Here is a 22289-nt window from a genome sequence, read left to right on the forward strand (position 1 = left end):
CCGGCCAGAGCGGGCTTTGATGGTGCCAGGCGGAGGAGCGGCCCTGGCCGGGGCGGCGGGTGGCAGAGACCGCCTCTACTAGTGGGCTCTGCGGATAATGGAGTTGATCCAGTCTGCGAACTCGGCCACAGGGGCAAAGGCGTCTGGGTAGAAGCCGGAGCCGCAGCCTCCCCGGATGAAGGAGTCGATTCCCTGGACCAGCCCGTCGCAGACCAGGGGGCCGCCGGAGTCCCCCTGTGGAGGCAGGGAGGTCAGGAGGCCAGGCGGGGAGGCCGGCTGCCCTCAGGGTTGGGGAGTCCTGCGGTCTGCCCGCGTGCAGCTGCAGCCCGGTACGTACAAAGCAGATGCCGGCCTGCCGGCCAGGCACCAGCGTGCACACGTTGACCCGGCGGCGGCAGAGGGAGGTCACCACAGTCACGTTGAGCTCCTGCAGGACGCTGGCCACCGGCCGGTTCATGCCCAGCCTGCCCCAGCCCATGGCCAGGCACCGCGTGCCGTTGTCCACGCCGCGGCCCTGGGCCGGCAGCTGGGCCACCTGTACGTTGGCGTTGATGGCGGCCGACCCGTTGAGCTGTGCCAGGCGGGGACAGAGGCCAGGCGTCACGGCCGGAGGCAGCCCCCGCGCTGGGCCTCCCCCCCCTGAGGTCGGCGACACCCTGCACCCGGCAAGCTGCCCCCTCCCCGAGCCTGATTCCCCATCCGCAAAGCCAGAGCGGCCACGGCGGCTTGTGGCCTGGTGTAGACTGTCCCTGGACGTGGCCTCGGTGTGGTATACAGTAGGCGCTCAGCAAAGCACACACTCCCTCCCCGGCCTCCCCCGGCAGTGATGGTAGTGGGAATCTCATAGAACCGTTTCCCCTCAAGGCTCCCTCCTGCTCCAGGCTGGAATTTCCGCCTCATTTCGGGAAGACAGAGACCATCCCCGCCCTGGGCCCTGGCCGGTCAGTAGAGACAAATGCCCAGAGCTTTCCTTGGGTCAACTCTTTTTTTTTTGCAGTACTGGGGATGGAACCCAGGGTCTAAGTAGCTGAGGCCGTGAGCCACGATCCTCCTGTCTCTGCCTCATTACAAGCCTGCGTCCCACACCAGCCGGTGTAACCTCATTTAACCCTTCAAGAACTGGTAACCCCGGTACTTGGGAGGCTGATCCAGGAGGATCCAGGTTGGAGGCCAGCCTGGGCTCCTTATTGAGGCCCTTTGCACCTCAGTGAGACCCTGTTTCCAAATAAAGAATAAAAAATAGAGCTAGGGGTGTAGCTCGCAGGTAGAATGCCCTGGGTTCCATCCCAGTACTGCACAAAATAAAATAAATTAAAGGAGCTCCCCTTGGGAGCCACGGGCCTGGCCCCGCCGCACACCTGCAGAACCACGATGTCTCTGGTCAGGCCGGAGGGGTCGAAGCCGTTCTCGAAGACACGCTGGACGCGGAAGGTCTGGCGCTCGGGCTCCCGCCGCCGCAGGTCGTGGGCGCCCAGCACCACCTGCACTGACCGGAAGTCCCTGCGCGGCGGGTGGGCGGTGGGTGGCCCTGCGGGGCGCCGCGGGGGACCCCGAGCACCGCCCTGGCGAGCCCTGGGGGCCGGGGGCTCAGTGCGCACACAGAAGGCCCCAAGGTTAGGGTTAGGGTTGGGGGAAACTGAGGCTCGCGGGGGGAGGGGGGACTCACAGGCCGTTCACGCAGTGCGCCGCCGACAGGACGAAGTTGTTGGAGATCAGGGTGGCCCCGCAGAAGTGGCCTCCGCGCCGCTGCAGGGACACCATGAAGGGCCAGGCGTGGGGCCTGGCCGGGCGCCCCCCCACGATCTCCGCGGCCCAGGCGGGCTCTGGGGGCGCAGGCGGCGGGGAGTGAGTGGTCGCCCCGGGGCCCCTGCAGCCCGGCCCTGCGCCCCCCCAGGAGCCCTAGGGGTAAGTGGGGAAACTGAGGCACAGGGGATGAGGCGCTGCCCACGGCCCCTCCCTGAGCCCCCAGCGCAGGCCTGGTCTGATGACCCACAGGTTTACCAATGTCCACCAGGAACCTCCGTCTCCTTTCCGGAGACCCTGGTCCCAGCTGCGTCACCCACGGTATGGTAAGGGCACCCAGATGGGGTGCCCAGTGGAGGGTCCCCAGGGGCGATGGGGGCCGGAATGGCCGGGCGCTGGTCCCACTCACCGCCCAGCAGCGAGGCCAGCAGGACGGACAGGAGGACAGGGCTGGGGGTCATGGCGGGCTGTGCTCCGGGCCTGTGCCCCTCCTGCACCCCACCGCACCTCTTATAGCCGGGCAAGGAGGCCGTTACATTGTTCCACACCCCCACTTCCTCTGCCGGGCACCAGGGGGGCGTGGGGGAGGACTGGGAGGCCGAGGCTGGGCTGGCAGGGTGTCCAGATAAAATTCAGGTTGCAAGATTAAATGTGGCCGGTGGCGGCTCACGCCTGTCATCGCGGTCCTTGGGAGGCTGGGACAGGAGGATGGCGGGTTTGCTTCAGTCGTAGCTACTTAGTGAGACCCTGTTTCCAAATAAAGAATAAAAAATTAAAAATGGGGCTGGGGGTGTAGCTCAGAGGCAGAAGGTGCCTGGGTTCAATCCCCAGAACTGCAAAATAAAATAAGACTGGGGGTGTAGCTTGGAGGTAGACTGCACCTCGGTTTAATCCCCAGTGCCACACACACAAATACCGATAAAAAGTATCTCCCAGCCGGGCGTGGTGGCGCACACTTATAACCCCAGCATCCTGGAGGCTGAGATGGGAGGATCACGGTTCGCGGCCAGCCTCAGCCACTTAGTGAGGCCCTCTGCAACTCAGTGAGACCCGGTTTCAAAATAGAGAATAAAAAATAGGGCTGGGGGTGTAGGTTGGAGGTAGAATGGCCCTGGGTTCCATCCCCAGACCCACAAAGAAAACAAAGTCTCTTCCAAGTACTGCCCAGGATCTACTTATCCACACCTTCGGTCGCTATTTACTTTCCTGGCTTATAGATTTAACTGGAAATCATGTGTTTTTGCTAACCTGGCCTTGACCAGCCGCCACGTGCCTCAGTTTACCCGAAGCAAAATACAGGCAATGCATAATGTACTGAGCTGTCTTGGTGCCCGGTTCCAGCCGGAGATTTCCCCGGAGCCTCAGGGGACGGCTGGGCCCCTGTGAGATGGGGAAACTGAGGCACGCCGGGGTCTGCCGGTGCCTCCACAGCGCTCGGAGCGGAGCCTGGCCCCCAGGCCTGGGTGCTGGCCCTCCCGCCACGTGGGCACGCTGTCCCGCCACGTGGGCACGCTGTCCCTCCGCCCTGCTGGTCCCCTGAGGCCCTGAGTCCCGGCGACACACCCGGCCGGGGCTGGAGGGAGGGGTGCTGGCCCGCCGCGTCTCCCATCCCGCCAAGAGTGTCGTAAGAGCAACGTCCTCCTGGCTCTGGGGCAAGGGGCCACGAGGGAGCAACGGATGCCCAGGCCGGAGGCGGGGTGTCGCCGGGACCTGGAGCCCTGCCCCCCGCCTGAACCCCTTAATTCTGCCAGGGCCCACTTCTTCCCGGGAGCTGGACACACAGCAGGTGCCCGATCAGTGCCTACCCATGGCCCCCGCCTGCCCCCAGTGTGTGGGAGCCTGGAAGTCATGGTGGGATACTAGTGAGCGCCTGCTGTATACACTGCCTTGTGTCAAGCTAAGGGTAGGGGCAGAGAGCCATGTAGGTTTAGGGTTTTTTTTGTTGTTGGTGGTGGTGGTGGGGTTTTTGCGGGTCTGGGGATGGAACCCGGGGGTATTCTACCTCCGATCTACACCCCCAGCCCTATTTTTTATTCTTTATTTGGAAACAAGGTCTCACTGAGTTGCAAAAGGCCTCACTGAGTAGCTAAGGCTGGCCTCAAACCGCCATCCTCCTGTCTCAGCCTCCCAAGCCCTGGGATTACAAGCGTGCCCACCACGTCCCACTCAATGAATTACCAGTTGTTAAGCTCTGACCTATGAAAGTCATTTTTGGGGGTTCGTGCGTGTGTGTGGACCCAGGACCTCACGCGTGCTAGGGCTCTCTACCACTGAGCTCTGAGCGACACCCCCGGGCACAAGGGTTTATGGACCGTTACTCATTGCAAGGACTCGCCAGGGTCTGGGCTGCAGGGCCAGGTGGCAGCTTCCAGAGGCGGTCAATTCTGGAAGCAGAGGGCGAAATATATGTCAAGAGTAACCCACGGCAATAGAGATGTGCGCCTTCCACTTGGTCAAAGTTTGCCACAGTGGCCGGGCGCGGTGGCGCACGCCTGTCATCCAGCACTCGGGAAGCCGAGGCCGAGGATCGCTTCGCGGCCAGCCTCAGCGACTTAGCGAGGCCTCTGCAACTCAGTGAGACCCTGTTTCCAAATAAAGAATGAAAAATAGGGCTAGGGGTGTAGGTTGGAGGTAGAATGCCCCTGGGCTCCATCTATAGGACCACAAAAAAAAACCAAAATAGCCGGGCGTGGTGGCGCACGCTTGTCATCCCCGCGCTCGGGAGGCAGAGACAGGAGGATCGCGCAGGTTCGAAGCCAGCCGCGCGCGCTGGCTTAGGAGACCCTGTTTCCAAATAAAAATGTAAAAATAGGTCTGGGAATGTAGGCCAGAGGTGGAAGGGCTTCCAGGAACCCCAGTACCACAAAAAAAAAAAAAAAAAATAGAGGAGCAGAAAGATGGGGTTGTTTACGCTGCATCTGGTATTGTGAAACCCAGGCTGGAGAGATGGTCTGATTTGGGGGGAGACGGGGATACAGGCGGAGGGCCGGGGGAGGCAGAGCGGTTGGGGGCCCGGAGCCTCGGGTGCAGAACGTCCTGTTTCCTGTGCCTCTGGGTTCGTGCTGCCCTGGATTTCAACAGCCCCAGCCCAGCTCCTCCCGCACATCAGTGGTTACCCCAGACTACGGGGCCCCAACACTCGCTGCCAGGCCTGAGCGCAGCTGCTCCTTCTAGAACATTCCTTCAAATCGTTGTTACATAGGGGCCCAGAGACAGTTGGGACTTCTCTTTTTTTTTTTTTTTTTTTTGTGGGTCTGGGGGATGGAACCCAGGGACATTCGACCTCCGAGCTACACCCCCTGCCCTATTTTTTATTCTTTAGGTTTTTTGTGTGTGTGTGTGGTACTGGGGTTCCTGAAAGTCCTTCTACCTTCGGGCTACACTCCCAGACCTATTTTATTTTTGGAAACAGGGTCTCTTACGCCAGCACGGCTGGCTTCGAACCTGCGCGATCCTCCTGTCTCAGCCTCCCAAGCGCGGGGATTACAAGCGTGCGCCACCACGCCCGGCTATTCTTTAGTTTGAAACAGGGTCTCACTGAGTTGCAGAGGGCCTCACTAAGTAGCTGAGGCTGGCCGCGAACCGTGATCCTCCTATCTCAGCCTCCCAAGCGCGGGGATGACAAGCGTTTACCATCACGCCCGGCTCCCAGACCTGTTTTATATCTTATTTGCAAACAGGGTCTCACTAAGTTGCTGAGAGCCTCACTAAGTAGCTGAGGCTGGCTTCGAACCTGCGCAATCCTCCTGTCTCAGCCTCCCAAGCACGGGGATGACAAGTGTGCGCCACCACGTCCGGCTCTTTATTTTTATTTTAAAACAGACTCTGTCTAGGTTGATGAAAGTCTCACTACTTGCTGAGGCTGTCCTCGAGCTTGTGATCCTCCTGACTCAGTGTCCCAAGTACTGGGGTTACAGGTGTGCAATCCCACGCCGAGCTCAGCTCCAGTCTTGCACTTGTTTTTAGCTCTGGGCATGGCATGTACCACCACGCCCTGCTCAGTTGGGGTTTAAAAGAGTCAGAAAGACCGGGCGTGGGGGCGCACGTTTGTCATCCCAGCATTCGGGAGGCTGAGACCGGAGGATCACGGTTCGAAGCCAGCCTCAGCTACTTAGTGAGGCCCTCTGCAACTCAGTGAGACCCTGTTTCAAAATAAAGAATAAGCCGGGCGTGGTGGCGCACGCTTGTCATTCCCGCGCTTGGGAGGCAGAGACAGGAGGATCGCGCAGGTTCGAAGCCAGCCGCGCCTGCTGGCTTAGGAGACCCTGTTTCCAAATAAAATATAAAAAATAGGTCTGGGAGTGTAGCCCGGAGGTAGAAGGGCTTCCAGGAACCCCAGTAACACCAAAAAAAATAATAATAATAATAAAAAATAAAAAAATAGCCGGGCGTGGTGGCGCACGCTTGTCATCCCCGCGCTTGGGAGGCAGAGACAGGAGGATCGCGCAGGTTGGAAGCCAGCCGCGCGCTGGCTTAGGAGACCCTGTTTCCAAATAAAAATGTAAAAATAGGTCTGGGAGTGTAGCCCGGAGGTAGAAGGGCTTCCAGGAACCCCAATACCACCAAAATAATAATAAATAAATAAAGAATAAAAAAGAGGGCAGGGGGTGGAGCTCGGAGGTCAAATGCCCCTGGCTCCCTCCCCAAGTGGAGGGAGGGAGGGTCGCCCTCACTCCTGCAGAAATCATTGGCGCCACCAGGGGGCAGCAGAGTAAGCCAAATCTCCAAGCGCGGCCTTCCCATTTATGGTTTCTTCCAGGAGCAAACTGGCCTGGGTTTTTGTTGTTTTGATTTGGCGCTGAGGATGGAGCCCCGATTCTCCCTCAGATCTACAGAACCAGCCTGACTTTACTTTTTCTTATTATTTACTTATTTATTTATTGTGTTACTGGGGATGGAACCCAGGGGCATTCGACCTCCAGCTACACCCCCTGCCCAATTTTTTATTCTTTATTTTTGAATCAGGGTCTCACTGGGTTGCAGAGGGCCTCACTAAGTAGCTGAGGCTGTCCGCGAACCGCGAGCCTCCTGTCTCAGCCTCCCGAGTGCCGGGATGACAAGCCAGCGCCACCAAGCCTGGCTCTGATTTCACTTTTATTTATTATTATTTACTTATTGTGTTACTGGGGATGGAACCCAGGGGCATTCGACCTCCGGCTACACCCCCAGCCCGATTTTTTATTCTTTATTTTAAACAGGGTCTCGCTGAGTCATAGAGGGCCTCACTAAGTAGCCGAGGCTGGCCATGAACCCGGATCCTCCTGTCTCAGCCTCCCGAATGCTGGGGTGACCAGCGCGCGCCCCCACGCCCGGCTCTCGGCCCTGTATTTGAATTCTTTATTTAGAAACAGGGTTTCCGTAGGTTGATGAGAGTCTCACTACTTGCTGAGGCCAGCCTCAAAAACCTGCCATCCTCCCATCTCAGCCTCCCGAGTACTAGGACTTGGCCACCACAGCTGACTTGACCTTTGACAGGCTCCAGCCTGGGGGGCTCGTTTTCCCAGCCCACCACCCCGGCCAGTGTGTCAGGGGTGACCCCATATTCCGTATGCAAACACCAAGGTGCAGAGATGCGAGGCCCCTAGCCCAGAGCCACCCAGAGGAGCTGGACCGGCGCCCACATCGGGGTGCATCGGGACCCGCGGGGTCTGCCTGGCTCCAGCCCCTTCCTGAGGGGCCTTAATCCTGCACAAAAGTCGAGAAGGGCTGGCAGTGGTTCCACTTTTATTGACATACTGGGGCTGGGGGTTGCAGGACCGGCCTGGCTCCCCGGAACCCCGTGGGGGCGGGGAGGGCAGCGTCAAGACCCTCCAGGGACACAAGGGGCCTTCTGGAAAGTTCTGCCAGCCCCATTAGGGGGCGGCTCAGCGGCGGCCGGAGCCCCCTTGCTGCCGCAGGATGGAGCCAATCCAGTCCACGTACAGGGACACGCGGGCGAAGAAGTCGGGGAACTGGCGGGTGGCGCACTCCCGGATCACGAAGGAGTCCACGCCCTGGAGAAGGCCGTCGCAGACCAGGGGGCCGCCCGAGTCGCCCTGGGTGACGCGGGGGAGGCGTCAGCCAGGGCCGGATGAGGGCCCGGGACGCATGGCCGCCGGGCCACTGCACTGGGGGTCACCCACAGCACCCCAGGGCCCAGCAGGCCGGGCAGGGGGGACCCCAAAGGCCGGCAAGGGACCCCAAAGGCAGCAGAGGACCCGCAAAGGCAGGCAGGGGACCCCAAAGGCAAGCAGGGGACCCCCAAAGGCAGCAGAGGCAGGCAGGGGACCCCCAAAGGCAGGCAGGGGACCCTCAAAGGCAGGCAGGGGACCCCAAAGGCAGCACCGAGCCTCGGATGGATTGGAGCGAGCACCACCTTCCCTGAGCGGGGACGGGCTCAGCTTGGCCACCCGCTGGGCGCTGGACCCGGTCCCGTGGGGCAGCTGGCAGGGGCGGTACGTACGAAGCAGATGCCCGCGGTGCGGCGGGGCACCAGCGTGCACACGTTGTTTGGCCGGCACAGGAAGGAGACCACCGTCACGTTGAGCTCCTGCAGGACGCGGGGCGTCGGCGCGTGGGTGCCCAGGCGGCCCCAGCCCATGGCCAGGCACTGGGTGCCCTGGGGCAGCGGCTGGTCCTGCTGCGGGAGCGTGGCCACGGCCACCTCGGCGCCCAGGGAGGCCGGGCGGTCCAGCTGCGCAGGGGGGCGGGTCAGGCGCTGGCCCTGGCCCTCCCGCCCGCCCAGGCCGCCCATCTGCACTCATTGGGCACCAACTGTATGTCCAGGCCTGTTTCAGTGCCAGGACTCCAAAACCAGACAGTTAAAAAAAATTGTGTGTGTGTGTGTGTGTGTGTGTGTGTGTGTGTGTACTAGGGATGGAACTGGAACCCAGGGGCATTCTACCTCTGAGCTGCACCCCCAGCCCCATTTTTTATTCTTTATTTTGAAACCGGGTCTCATTGGGTCGCAGAGGACCTCACTAAGTAGCTGAAGCTGTCTGCGAACCGCCATCCTCCTGCCTCAGCCTCCCGAGTGCTGGGATGACCAGCGTGCGCCACCCACGTGGCTTCCCTCTAGCCGGGGCAGCCGCCCATCTTTTAGGTGGGCCCGCAGGGATTGCGGGGAGCAAACTGGGATGGGGGTGGGGGCCGGGCCCCAAGCTAAGGGCAAGGGGGGCCCGGGAGCCGTGGTGGATGGCGCCCTCCCCACCCCAGCTCCACAGGGCCGGGTCAGCGTGGCCCTGGTATACAGTAGGTGCTCGATAAACGTGCGTGGAAATGCCCGCCCACCTGGAGGAGCAGCACGTCGTTGAGGTTTTCCTCTGCATTGTAGTTGTTCTGGAACACCCGGGAGATGGTGAACTTCTGCTCCGCGGGGTCGGGGCGCAGCAGGTCGTGGGCCCCCAGCACCACGCTCACCATGCCGGCGGGGCTGCGGAGGTCGGGGGTCAGGGCTCTGTCTCTGCCCCCTCCCGGGTTCATCAGCGCCCCGGGCCGCCCAGGCCCTCCCTGGGGGGCTCTGCTGCTGCCCCCAGCCCCCCCAGGTGCGTGGGGGCCCGGCCCTTGCATGGAGGGAGCTCGGGCGGGCGCTCACACGTCCTGCAGGCAGTGGGCGGCCGTCAGCACGAAGCTGGGGTGGATGAGGGTGCCCCCACAGAAATGGCTGCCCGGATTCCGGCTCATCTGCAGAGACGCCACGTAGGGCCGCGAGTGGGGCTGCGCCTCCCGCCCGCCCACGATGTCCGCCGCCCGGGCTGCGCCTGGGGGGACAGGGGGTGTCAGGGTGCTGCTGGCCGGGGGCCAGGGCAGCAAGGGCCTGGGCTACTGCACCAGAGCCCGGGCTTTCAGTCTCTTTTTTATTTTCTTTTTCTTCTTTCTTTTTTTCTTGCAGTACTGGGGATGGAACCCAGGAGCATTCGACCTCCAAGCTACACCCCCAGCCCTATTTTTTATTCTTTATTTTGAAACCGGGTCTCACTGAGTTGCAGAGGGCCTCACTAAGTAGCTGAGGCTGGCCGCGAACCGCGATCCTCCTGTCTCAGCCTCCCGAGTGCTGGGATGACAAGTGTGAGCCACCACGCCCGGCTCCTTTTTTTTTTTTTTTTTTTTTTTTTTAATCTAGGGGCCTTCTACCTCTGGGCTACACTCCCAGATCTATTTTTTATATTTTTGTTTGGAAACAAGAGTCTCACTGAGTTGCAGAAGGCCTCACTGAGTAGCTGAGGCCGTTGGGGAACCCGGGATCCTCCCGTCTCAGCCTCCCAAATGCTGGGATGACAAGCGTGGGCCCCCATGCCGGGCCTGAGCCTGGGCTTTTCTGAGCCTTGGTCCCCTCCGGGTGGGTCTGCGTGTAGGAAGAGGGGCTCAGTGCCTGGGGAGGGGGGCGCAGGGACTGGTGGGTGAGGTATTATTCCCAAACTGTCCCTGGAGGCCTGAAGGTCATGCAGGACATTAAGATACAGAAAACAAAACTCAGAGCCGGGCATAGTGGCGCACACTTGTCATCCCAGCATTCGGGAGGCTGAGACCGGAGGATCGCGGTTCGCGGCCAGCCTCAGCTACTTAGTGAGGCCCCCTGCAACTCAGTGAGACCCTGTTTCAGAATAAAGAATAAGAAATAGGGCTGGGGGTGTAGCTTGGAGGTAGAATGCCTCTGGGTTCCATCCCCAGTACTGAAAGAAAATAATAATAATAATAATAATAATAATAATAATAATACTCAACAAGAAAACAGCTTCACAGAGGGGAAACTGAGTCAAGCCTCAGGCATTCAGTCAAACTGTAAAGAGAGCCTGTCTGTCTCCCCAGCGGTGCCAGGAGGGCTCTGGACGGACCTCGCGGCGGTCGCCCCCCAACCACCCAGGCCCACAGGGTGGGCAGAGGACGCGCCCCACTCACCACCCAGCAGCAAGGCCAGCAGGAGCCCCACGAGGGCAGGGCTGGGGGCCTGCAGGCGGCGGGCCATGGTGTCTCCGGGGCCCGCCCGCTGGCGGCTCTTATACCCGGCACTGGGTGTCCGTTGGGGCTCCTCATGGTGGGGCTGGGCGCCCCTACTTCCTCTTTCCACCCGGGGGGGGGTCACAGAGAGCTTGGGGTTGAACTACAGTCCAGAGACTCAGGGACTCCTGGCTCCAGCTGCCCGCCCCATGCTGGGCACCAACAGGGAAGGGGCGGACGTAGGGAGCACGGAGTCATATAATGCCCTCAGCCAAGCCGGGCGTGGCGGGCACGCTTGGAATCCCAGCATTCGGGAGGATGAGACGGGAGGATCGCGGTTCGCGGACAGCCTCGGCTACTTAGCGAGGCCCTCTGCAACTCAGCGAGACCCGGCTTCAAAATAAAGAATAAGCCGGGCGTGGTGGCGCACGCTTGTCATCCCCGCGCTTGGGGGGCAGAGACGGGAGGATGGCGCAGGTTCGAAGCCAGCCTCACTGGCTTAGGAGACGCTGTTTCCAAATAAAAATATAAAATAGGTCTGGGAGTGTAGCCCGGAGGTAGAAGGGCTTCCAGGAACCCCAGGACCACCAAACAATAAATAAATAAATAAAATAAAAAATAAATAAAGAATAAAAAATAGGGATGGGGGTGTAGCTCGGAGGTAGGATGCCCCTGGGTTCCATCCCCAGTACCGCACACAAAAGATAAATGAATGAATTAATAACTAAATAAAACCCTCGGCTCCCAGCCAGAATCCCAGGTATCTTCCTGTCCGGCTCTCGTCTTGGAGATTTATTCTTTCCCCGTCTGCAGCAGTGGTTCAGTCTAGGGGTCACTCTGAGTCGGCCGTGGTGGCGCAAGCCTCTAATCCCAGTACGAGGGAGGCTGGGGCGAGAGGACGGCAGGTCAGAGCAACGCGGCAGGACGGCAGCCTCGGCAGCTCAGCGAAACCCTGTTTTGTTTTGTTTTGATACTAAGGATGGAACCCAGGGGCATTCTACCTGCAATCTACATCCCCAGCCCTATTTTTTATTCTTTATTTTGAAACAGGGTCTCACTAAATTGCCAGGGGCCTAAGTCGCCGAGGCTGGCCTCGAACCTGTGCGATCCTCCTGTCGCAGCCTCCCGAAGGCTGGGGGGACAAGCGTGCGCCCCCACGCCCGGCTCCTATTTTATTTTATTTTGAAACAAGTCTCACTAAATGACACCATGCTGCTCTCCAACCCGCGATCCTCCTATCTCAGCCTCCCCCGTACCCCGACCCCAGGCAGGCGAGCGGGACGGCCCGGAACCCGAGCGAGAAATGTCGCGGGGAGATCAAGACCGAGTCTCCGAATAGAAAGACTCTTGTGATTCAAAAACAAAGGACGAAGGAAGCTCTCGAGAGGCCGCTTCTGGGAGGAAGATCACAAGCGGCCGCCAGCTCGGGAGAAGATGGCGCCAGCCTGGTCATGACGGAAATGCTGACGGAAACCAAGGCGCTGTCCAGCACCCGCCGCGCAGAGGGCGGAAGGAGGCGATGGACGCGGAGGCTCTGGAGCCCTGTCTTTTTCTTTTTTTTTCTTTTGTGGTACTGAGGGTGGAACCCAGGGGCTTTCTACCTCCGGGCTAGACTCCCAGACCTATTTATATTTTATTTGGAAACAGGGTCTCACTGAGTTGCTGAGAGCCTCACTAAGTAGCTGAGGCTGGCTTCGAACCCGTGCGATCCTCCTGTCTCCGCCTCCCAAGCGCGGGGATGACAAGCCTGTGCCACCACGCCGGCCCAATAGCCTGCTTTTAATTAACAAAAAGGAGCCCGGTAGGTATGGGGGCGCACGCTCGTCATCCCAGAATTCGGGAGGATGGGGCAGGAGGATCGCGGTTCGCGGCCAGCCTCAGCTACTTAGCGAGGCCCTCTGCAACTCAGTGAGACCCTGTTTCTAAATAAAGAATAAAAAATAGGGCTAGGGGTGTAGCTCGGAGGTAGAATGCCCTGGGTTCCATCCCAAGCACCACAAAAAATAAAAAATAAAAATAAATCAATAAAATAAAAAGGGCTGCAGGTGCGGTTGGGGGCACCGCGCCTGGGTAGGAAGTGGACATGCCTGCAGCCCCGGCGGCCCTCGCCACCCCCAGGGCTGTGAAGGAGGCAGGCCCCCCAGGTCCTGATTGCCACACCTTCCTCCCCCTCGCCTGGCCGCCCCTGGGCCGTTTGTGGCCGCCTTTCAACACCCCGATTCCCAATGGCAGCAGCTCCTCCCCGCTGGCTGAGCCGGGAGGGAGGCCCAGGGCCCAGGGGTGGGGAGGACAACGGACAGCTGCCCTCTCTGGGCCCTGGGGTGGGGCACGGCCTAGGCCCCCGGGCAGGTGGGCCAATCCTTGGGCCCGGGCGGCCTCCGGTCCTCCTCGTCCTCCCCCTCCAGAGGGTCTGTCTTGTAGTCAGTGTGGCGGGCACTTGTCATCCCAGCACTCGGGAGGCTGAGACCGGAGGATCACAGGCTGGGGGTGCAGCTCGGAGGTAGAATGCCCCTGGGTTCCATCCCCAGACCTGCAAAAAATAAAATAAATTTAAATTAAAAAATAAAATGTCCTTTTCCTGCAGCCGGAGGCCTGCCCGCGCCCCCCCCCAGCCTCCTTGCGCCCAGGCACCCACCCCCGCCCCCCAGGCCTGGCCGCCCACCCGCAGTCAGTTCTCCAAATTTACCACCACATGGAAAATCCTCAACGACAGGGGGCTGAGTCTGAAAATATGAGTCAATTTCGGAAAGATATTGTGACTAACGGAAGCTACGACGGTCGGGGGAGAGGCCGGGCGGTGGTGTGGAGGGCCGACGCAGGGGCCTCGCGCTTCCCAGAGGGTCCCGCCACCCACTGGCATCTCAGTGGCCTGGCAAGGGTCCTGGCGCATGCGGTGGGCGCTCAGACCCTGCCTCTGTATTCCGGGTTTTGTTTTGTTTTGTTTTTGGTCTGGGGATGGAGCCCAGGGCCATTCGACCTCCAAGCTCTACCCCCAGCCCTATTTTTTATTGTTTATTTTGAAACAGGGTCTCACTGGGTTGCAGAGGGCCTCGCTAAGTAGCTGAGGCTGTCCGCGAACCGCCAGCCTCGGGTCTCAGCCTCCCGATGCCAGGCCCGCCCACCGCGCCTGGCTTTGAAAACGATTTATTTATTAACATATTTTGTGGTCCTGGGAATGGAACCCAGGGCATTCTACCTCCGGGCTGCACCCCCAGCCCTATCCTTCCTTCCTTCCTTCCTTCCTTCCTTCCTTCCTTTCTTTCTTTCTTTCTTTCTTTCTTTCTTTCTTTCTTTCTTTCTTTCTTTCTTTCTTTCTTTCTTTCTTTTCTTTCTTTCTTTCTTCCTCTGAGCTGCACCGCCGGCCCTAGTTTGTATTAATTTATTTTCTTTGCGGTCTGGGGCTGCACCCCGCCCCATCTTCCTTCTGTACTTGGAAGCAGGGCTCACTGCGTTGCGGGGGCCTCCATCAGCGGCTGAGGCCGGCCTCCCGCCGCGATCCTCGGGCCTCGGCCTCCCCGCGCCGGCCCGGGGGCCTCAGTCCCCAGCCTCGGTTTCCCTCGTGGGGGGGGGGCGCGGCGGCGGCGGCGGCGCAGGCGCGGTGGGCGGGGGGGCGGGGCGAGCGAGCCGCAGACAAAGGGCCGCGCCCGCCGGCCCCGCCCCGCCCGCGCCCGCATGCGCGGCCCGTGGCGGGCGGTGGGCGGCCCCGCAGCCTCAGTTTCCCCCGCGCCCCCCGCCCGCCGCGCCATGATCTCGGCCAAGGAGAAGAGCCGGGGCCCGAAGGACAGCATGACGCTGCTGCCCTGCTTCTACTTCGTGGAGGTGAGCGCGGGCCGCGGGGCTGGGGCTCTGAGGCTCGGGTAGGAGCCCGCACTGGCCGGGCTGTCGGCAGGCGGGCGGAGCCGGCCGGCGCGGGGAGGTCCCGGCCTGGAAAGGTGGTGGGTGCGGCAGAAACGCGGCCCTGGACCCGGGGCGGCGGGGGCGGCGGGGGCGGCGGGGCCGGGCCCGGGCCGGGGAGGCGGCGCCCCCCTGCTCCCTACAAAACCCTAATTTTTCTGGATTGTGCTTCCCTGCCCGCAACAATAGGTCGTCCCTGCTCAGAGCGGCGGGGCGGTGGGCAGGGCCTGACCTCGGCCAGCGTGCGTGCGCGCGTGTGTGTGTTGTGTGTGTGTGTACATGTGTGTGCGTGTGTGTACATGTGTGTGCATGCGTGTACTGTGTACGTGTGTGCGTGCGTGTGTGCACTGTGTGTACATGTGTGTGCGTGCGTGCGTGCGTGTGCCTGTGTGTACATGTGTGTGCCTGTGTGCGTGTGCCTGTGTGTACGTGTGTGTACATGTGTGTGTGTGTGTGTGTAACCCGGGGCATTTATTTTATTTCTTTTGCAGTACTGGGGCTGGAACCCAGCGGCGCTCTACCTCTGAGCTCCACCCCCAGCCCGATTTTTTATTCTTTATTCTGAAACAGGGTCTCACTGGGTCGCGGAGGCCTCGCTGAGTAGCCGAGGCTGGCCGCGAACCGCGATCCTCCCGTCTCGGCCTCCCGAGTGCTGGGGTGACAGCGTGCGCCGCCACGCCGGGCAAACCCAGGGGCATTCATTCTTTTTCTTTTTCCTTTGCGGTACTGGGGACGGAGCCCAGGGTCATTCGACCTCCCAGCCCCGCCCCCAGCCCGATTTTATGTTTAGTCTGAGACTGGGTCCCACTGGGTCGGTGAGTCTCACTGGCCGAGGTTGTCCTAGAACCTACAACCAGTCCTCCTGTCCCAGCCTCCCGGGGACTGGGATCATAAGCGCCACCATGCCCGGCTTCCCCCGTTCTTATTTTTTCCCCTGCGGCGCTGGAGGTGGAGCCCGGCGCCTCCTGCAGGGTCCGGGTTCCCCAGCGCTGCCCCAGACATGGACCCTCCGTCCCAGCCTCCAAGTACTGGATGCCAGGCATGGACAGGCTGGACAGGCACTCACGCCACACCTCCTACCCTTTTTTTTTTTTTTTTTTTTTTGCGGGTCTGGGGATGGAACCCAGGGGCATTCTGCCTCTGAGCTACACCCCCTGCCCTATTTTTCATTCTTTATTTTGAAATAGGGTCTCACCAAGTTGCAGAGGGTCTAAGTAGCTGAGGCTGGCCGCGAACCACGATTCTCCAATCTCAGCCTCCCAAATGCTGGGATTGCAAGCGTTCACCACCACGCTTGGCTCCCCTACCCATTTTTTATTTATTTATTTATTTTTATTTTATTTTTCTGGTGGTACTGGGGGTGGAACCCAGGGGCTTTCTACCTCCGGGCTACACTCCCAGACCTATTTTTAAAATATTTTATGTGGAAACAGGGTCTCTTACGCCAGCGCGGCTGGCTCTGAAGCGGCGCGACCCTCCTGTCTCCGCCTCCCGAGCGCGGGGATGACGAGCATGGCCGCCGCGCCCGGCTCCCAGCTGCCCATTTTTTAAACACAGAGTTCTGCTCTGGTCTTTTCTGGCCCCTAAGGAGAGACCTTGGCCTAATGTGCAGCCAAGTGGTTCCTGGCCCTTTTCTCTGCTGTGTAGTACTCTACCCACAGTCTCTGGACACTTGACCTCCGGTACATCATGGGTTAAGGCAGTGCCCAGGCCCCGGCACAGCCCTCCCATTGGCCTGGTGCTGGCTGTCCCTCAGTCAAACCACGCTGATAATAATAATGGAACAAATAATTACAGTGTCTGTTCAGACTGTGCTAAGCACTCCCCATGTGTTTATCCATTGATGCTTGCACCAGAGGGCCGGGCTGGGCTCATGTGTCACGCCCGTTTTGCACCTGGAGATCGGAGGGTCCGCCAGAGCCCGGCCTGGCCCAGGCAGACGCCCGCCCGCACCGCCCTCCTCCTCTGCGTTCCAGCTCACGTCTGCGTGTGAAGGTGCTGGGCACTCCTCCCTGGACGCCGCGCGTGTGCGCACACTTGGGATCCCAGCACGTGGGAGGCAGAGACAGGAGGATGGCAGGTCTGAGGCCAGCCTCGGCGAGTGCTGGGCACGCATGGTCTCAGCCGGGCTTCTGCCTCCCGAATGCTGGGATTACAAATGTGAGCTACCATGGCGGTATGGGAGCGCTGCTTCTGAGTGTCCTGAGACACCTGGGCTCCAGGGGGCATGGTGTGCCTGAGTGTTAGTTAGTTAGTTACTGGGGACTGAGCCCAGGGTCTCTACAACACTGAGACCTTTGCAACTCAGTGAGACCTTGTTTCAAAATGAAGACTAAAAAAAAATAGGGCTGGGGATGTAGCTCAGAGGTAGAATGCCCCTTGGTTCCATCCCTACTGCAACCAAAAAATAAGTAAATAAAGGAAGGAAGGAAAGAAGGGGGAAAAAAAGGCTGGGCGTGGTGGCGCACGCTTGTCATCCCAGCATTTGGGAGGCTGAGACGGGAGGGTCGCGGTTCTCAGACAGCCTCAGCTACTTAGCGAGGCCCTCTGCAACTCAGTGAGACCCTGCTTCAAAAATAAAAAAGAAGCCTGGCGTGGTGGCGCAGGCTTGTCATCCCCGCGCTTGGGGGCGGAGACAGGAGGATCACAGGTTCACAGCCAGCTGCGCTGGCTTAGGAGACCGTGTTAAAAAAATATATAGAGAGAGAGGGGGGGAGGGAAGGAAGGTCTGGGAGTGTAGCCTGAAGGTAGAAGGGTTTCCAGGAACCCCAGTACCACCAAAAAAAAAAAAAAAAAAAAAAGATAAAAAAGGGCTGGGGGTGTAGCTAGGAGGTACAATGTTCCTGGGTTCCACCCCCTGCACTTACTGCAAAAAAATAAAAATAAAAATTAGGACTGGGGGTGTAGCTCAGTGGTAGAATGTCTCTGGATTCCATCCCCAGTACCACAAAATAAGTAAATAAAAATGAGAAATAAAATAAAGAATAAGAAAGAGCTGGGCGTGGTGGTACATGCCTGTAATCCCCGCGCTTGGGAGGCTGAGACGGGAGGATCGCACAGGTTCGAAGCCAGCCTCAGCTACTGAGTGAGGCTCTCAGCAACTTAGTGAGACCCTGTTTGCAAATAATATATAAAATAGGTCTGGGAGTGTAGCCAGAGGTAGAAAAGCCCCTGGGTTCCACCCCCAGTACCACACACACACACACACCAAAAAAAAAAAATTAAAAAAACCAGGGCATTGAGTGTAGCCCGGGGGTAGAATGCCCCTGGGTTCAACCTCCAGTACTGGAAAAAAAAAAAAAGAAAAAAGAAAAGAAAAAGAAAACAGGGGTGGCCAGAGGGAGACATGAGCGCGGGGCGGGCTTGGTTGGATTGGGAGCTGCCGGGGTGGACCCGCGGACTGACGGAGGGGTATGGATGGACAGGTGAGTGGACACGGGGATGGAGAGGTGGGTGCGGGCCGTGCGTGGACGGGTGGGTGGGCGGATGAGTTGGCAGTGGCTGAGTGACAGGTGGGTAGATGGGTGGGTGGACGGACAGACAGACGGGTGGACGGACAGGTAGGTGAATGTGTGGACAGGTGACTGGGTGGGCGCCCGGAGGCGGGGCTTGCTGACCTGGCGGGCGGGCGGGACGGCTCCGGCCTCGCCCGCAGCTGCCCATCGTGGCGTCGGCGGCGGTGACCCTGTACCTCCTGGAGCTCACCGACCTCTTCAAGCCGGCCAAGGTGGGCTTCCAGTGCCACGACCGCGCGCTGTCCATGCCGTACGTGGAGGCCAACGAGGAGTTCATCCCGCTGCTCATGCTGCTGAGTCTGGCCTTCGCCGCGCCCGCCGCCTCGGTGAGCGTGTGCGCGCGTGTGTGCGCGTGTGCGCGCGTGTGTGCACGCTGGCCGCTGACCGCCGGCCCGTCCGCAGATCATGGCGGGCGAGGGCCTCCTGTACTGCGTGCAGGCCCGCCTGTGGGGCCGCGGCGGCGCCGAGGGCAGCATCAACGCGGGCGGCTGCAACTTCAACTCCTTCCTGCGGCGCACGGTGCGCTTCGTGGGTGAGTCCCCGCCCCGACGGCGCGCCCCGTGTCCCCGCCAGCCGGCCCTGACGCCCCGGCCCCGCAGGCGTGCACGTGTTCGGCCTGTGCGCCACGGCCCTGGTCACCGACGTCATCCAGCTGGCCACCGGCTACCACGCGCCCTTCTTCCTCACCGTCTGCAAGCCCAACTACACCCTGCTGGGCACGTCCTGCGAGGCCAACCCCTACATCACCCAGGACATCTGCTCCGGCCACGACGCCCACGCCATCCTGTCCGCTCGGTGAGCCGCCCCCCCCCCGTGGACGCGTGGGGAAACTGAGTCACCGCGTGGCTGCCGGGGGGGGGGGGGGGGGCTCACGCCGGACCCCGCTTCCAGGAAGACCTTCCCGTCGCAGCACGCCACGCTGTCCGCCTTCGCGGCCGTCTACGTGTCGGTGAGTCCGCCCCGCCCCGGCCCGCCATGCTCCTGGACGGGCGCGGCCTTGACGCCCCCACCCCGGCCCCCCAGATGTACTTCAACTCCGTCATCTCCGACACCACCAAGCTGCTCAAGCCCATGCTGGTGTTTGCCTTTGCCATCGCTGCCGGGCTCTGCGGGCTCACGCAGATCACCCAGTACCGCAGCCACCCCGTGGACGTCTACGCGGGCTTCCTCATCGGCGCCGGCATCGCCGCCTACCTGGTGAGCGGTGGGCCGGGGGCCTGGGGGAGGCTGGCCTCCGAGGGGGGGCTGCCACCAAGGTGTGCTTGTGGGAAGGCCTGTCCTGGGGGGCCCCGTGCATCGTAGCCTCTCGGGACGCAGAACCTCTCGGCTGAGCCGGGCGTGGGGCCGCACGCTCATAACTGCAGCGCTTGGGAGGCTGAGGCGGGAGGATCGCAGGTTCAAAGCCAGCCTCGGCAAATTAGCGAGGCTCTCAGCAACCTAGCGAGACCGACCCTGGGTCCAAATAGGAAACGAATCGGCAGCCAGGTGTGGTGGCGCACGCTTATAATTCCAGTACGTGGGAGGCTGAGGCGGGAGGACCGCGGGTTTGCTGCTACCCTCAGCTACTCAGTGAGACCCCGGATCCAGATAAGAAACAAATCGGGTAATCCCGCATTCAGGGGGCTGAGACGGAGGATTGCAGTGTGCAGCCAGCCTCATTCACTTAGTCTTTGTGACTCGGAATTAAAATAAAGAATTAAAAACTAGGGCTGGGGGGCATAGCTCAGAGGTAGGTAGAATGCCACCGGGTTCCATTCCTAGTACCGAAAAAAAAACGTATTAAAAGAGAGGATGTATCCTGGAGGTAGACTGCCTCTGGGCTGAACCCCCAGTACCAAATAGAATAAATAAAGTAACCTCTTGAGCCGGGCGTGGCGGTGCACGCTTGGCGTCCCAGAGGCTGAGACAGCAGGAGCAGGTTCAAGGCCAGCCTCAGCTGCTTAGTGAGGCCCTTTGCAACTCCGTGAGACCCTGTTTGCAAAGAAGCCAGGCCTGGTGGGCACTGGTCATCCCAGCACTCGGGAGGCTGAGACGGCGCGCAGGTGGGAAGCCAGCCTCAGCCACTGACCAAGGCTCCCAGCAGCTCGGGGAGACCCTGTGTCCCAATAAAATGTACAACAGGCCGGGGGGAGGGCCGGGGGGTGGAAGGCCCCGGGTCCCGCCCCTGGCCACCGCGGGGAAGCTAAGGGGAGCCCTCCGCAGGCCTGCCACGCCGTGGGCAACTTCCAGGCGCCGCGGGCGGAGCGGCGCGCGGCCCCGCCGGCCCCCGACGCGCTGCGGGCGCTCACGCAGCGCGGCCACGACTCGGTGTACCAGCAGCACAAGTCGGTGAGCACGGACGAGCTGGGCCCCGCCGCGCTGGACGCGCCCCGGCCCGCGGCCCGCGCCAAGGCGGCGCTGGGCGGCCTCAAGCGCGCCAGCGTGGACGCCGACCTGCTGGCGCCGCGCAGCCCCATGGCCAAGGAGAGCATGGTCACCTTCAGCAACACGCTGCCCCGCGCCGCGCCCGCGCCCGGCCCCGACGACGCCGCGCGCCGCCACCTGAGCGTGCACGTGCCGCTGGACCCCGCGCGCGCGCCGCCGCCGCTCGGCCCCTGGCGCCGGCCCGCGCTGGACGGCGCCCCCGACGGCCGCCCCGACGCCAGCCCCGCGCGCGCGCCCGCGGCCGACGAGCCCGCGCCCGCGCCGCGCGCGCCCCCGCCGCTCGTGCACATCCCCGAGGAGGGCCCGGGGCCCGGCGCCGCGCTGCGCGCCAAGTGGCTGCTGCTGGCCGAGCAGGGCGCGCCGCCGCGCCCGGCCAACCCGCCGCGCCTGCTGCAGGTGCTCGCCATGTCGCAGGGCGCGCGGGACGCGCCGTCCTCGCCCAGCGCCAGCTCCGAGTCCTCGCAGCGCCGCTCGCCGTCCAGCAGCGAGCGCGACTCGGCCGACGCGGCGCCGCCGCACCCGGTGGTGCACCTGGCGGGCGCGGGCTGGGCCGACGAGGAGCCGCGCGCCGCCGTGGTCAACCTGGCCACGGGCGAGGGGCTGCCGGGCCGCGAGTCCCCGCTGCGGCGCGCCGGCGAGGCCGAGGCCGAGGGCTACTACCGCCGGCTGCAGGCGCGCCGGCTGCAGGACTGAGGGGCGGGCAGGGGCAATAAAGGCTGCTGGAGGCCGCGGCTCGCTCGGGCTCGTCCTTGGGGGGGCGCCGTGCGGGGCGGGGCGGGGCGGGGACGGGTGGACAGGCCCAAGAAAGAGGGAAACCCAGGCGCGGATACAGAAGAAATTTATTCAAAGTCCAAGTACAGACCGGCCAACGGCCCTCTACAATGTCAACAGCAAAAAAGAGGCCTACAGGAAGGCGAGGGTTTGTTAAAAACGGTTTAATCGAGCTCTTTCCGCGTTACAAGCCATGGGGCGGCTGTGGAATGTGCTCCAATACTGAGCCTGCGATCCTGGTATCAAAATATACATCTGTCACCATAAAAAACCGCCGCTGCCTCCGCGTCTCAGACAGGTATAAAAAACTATAAATATGTACACCTTGGTGCGCTCCCCGAGGGCTGAGGAGCGCCTCCGCTCAGGAGGGCCACCGGGGCGGCGGCGGGCGGGCAGTGGACACCTGGACGGCCACCACCCGGGTCCCAGCAGAGGCAGAAATACAACAGAAATACAACTTTGGTCCAAAATTTGAAGGAAAAAAAAAAAAAACCCTGAAAGTTTGAGCGCTTGTTTTTCTAGGCAGATTACAAGTGGGGCTGGAATAAGGCAACTGGGGGAAGAACGCTGCCGGCCTGAAGACCCAGGCCGCCTCCGGGGCTCCGCCCGCGCCCGCGCCTAGAGACTGGACCCCGCCTGGGATTTAATTACAAAGAATAAAATAAAAAGTACAGCATAGAGATACCACGAGAAGGAAGCCTACTCATACCATCGCATCGTCTTGCTATAAAAAGTTACTTAAAACTATATTTTTTGCATATAAATGAAAAAAGATTAGGATATTTGGTCAACTGGAAATATTGCTAGGCACAGGTGTCCGCGACCACATCGGAGTATGGTACAAAGATTAGGAGAAAGGCCCAAAGCTCAAGAAGCAAGAGGCGCCCGGGCCGGGCGGGGAGAATCACATCACTTGATTAGGTGGGGCGCCCGCTCTGCTCCTCCGCGCTAGGCACATGATCCTGGGGGGCCTGAGGGCAGCCCCGCCAGCCAGGCGGCCTCGGCGAGCAGGGCCACAGGGAGCAG

At 61.1% G+C, this 22289-nt stretch overlaps 2 protein-coding genes across 2 annotated transcripts; one reads left to right on the forward strand and one right to left on the reverse strand.

Annotated features, from left to right (window-relative positions):
* Positions 1–78: 78 nt before the first annotated feature.
* Positions 79–10687, reverse strand: LOC308275055 (transmembrane protease serine 9-like; the record flags this gene model as incomplete). The annotated part of the gene is made up of 11 exons (XM_080713062.1): positions 79–234; positions 338–571; positions 1359–1500; positions 1667–1899; positions 2064–2193; positions 4062–4127; positions 7633–7778; positions 8186–8416; positions 9013–9154; positions 9317–9482; positions 10621–10687. The coding sequence occupies 11 exons, from the start codon at positions 10685–10687 to the stop codon at positions 79–81; spliced, it is 1713 nt and encodes a 570-aa protein (XP_080569188.1).
* Positions 10688–14403: 3716 nt separating this feature from the next.
* On the forward strand, positions 14404–21185 carry PLPPR3 (phospholipid phosphatase related 3; the record flags this gene model as incomplete). Its single annotated transcript, XM_080713063.1, has 7 exons — positions 14404–14478; positions 18209–18394; positions 18471–18600; positions 18668–18863; positions 18960–19017; positions 19092–19265; positions 20271–21185. 7 exons carry the CDS (start codon positions 14404–14406, stop codon positions 21183–21185), a joined length of 1734 nt encoding a protein of 577 aa, XP_080569189.1.
* Positions 21186–22289: the final 1104 nt, after the last annotated feature.

The sequence above is a fragment of the Muscardinus avellanarius genome (assembly GCF_963383645.1).
Source record: "Muscardinus avellanarius genome assembly, chromosome: 16".
NCBI lineage: Eukaryota > Metazoa > Chordata > Mammalia > Rodentia > Gliridae > Muscardinus > Muscardinus avellanarius.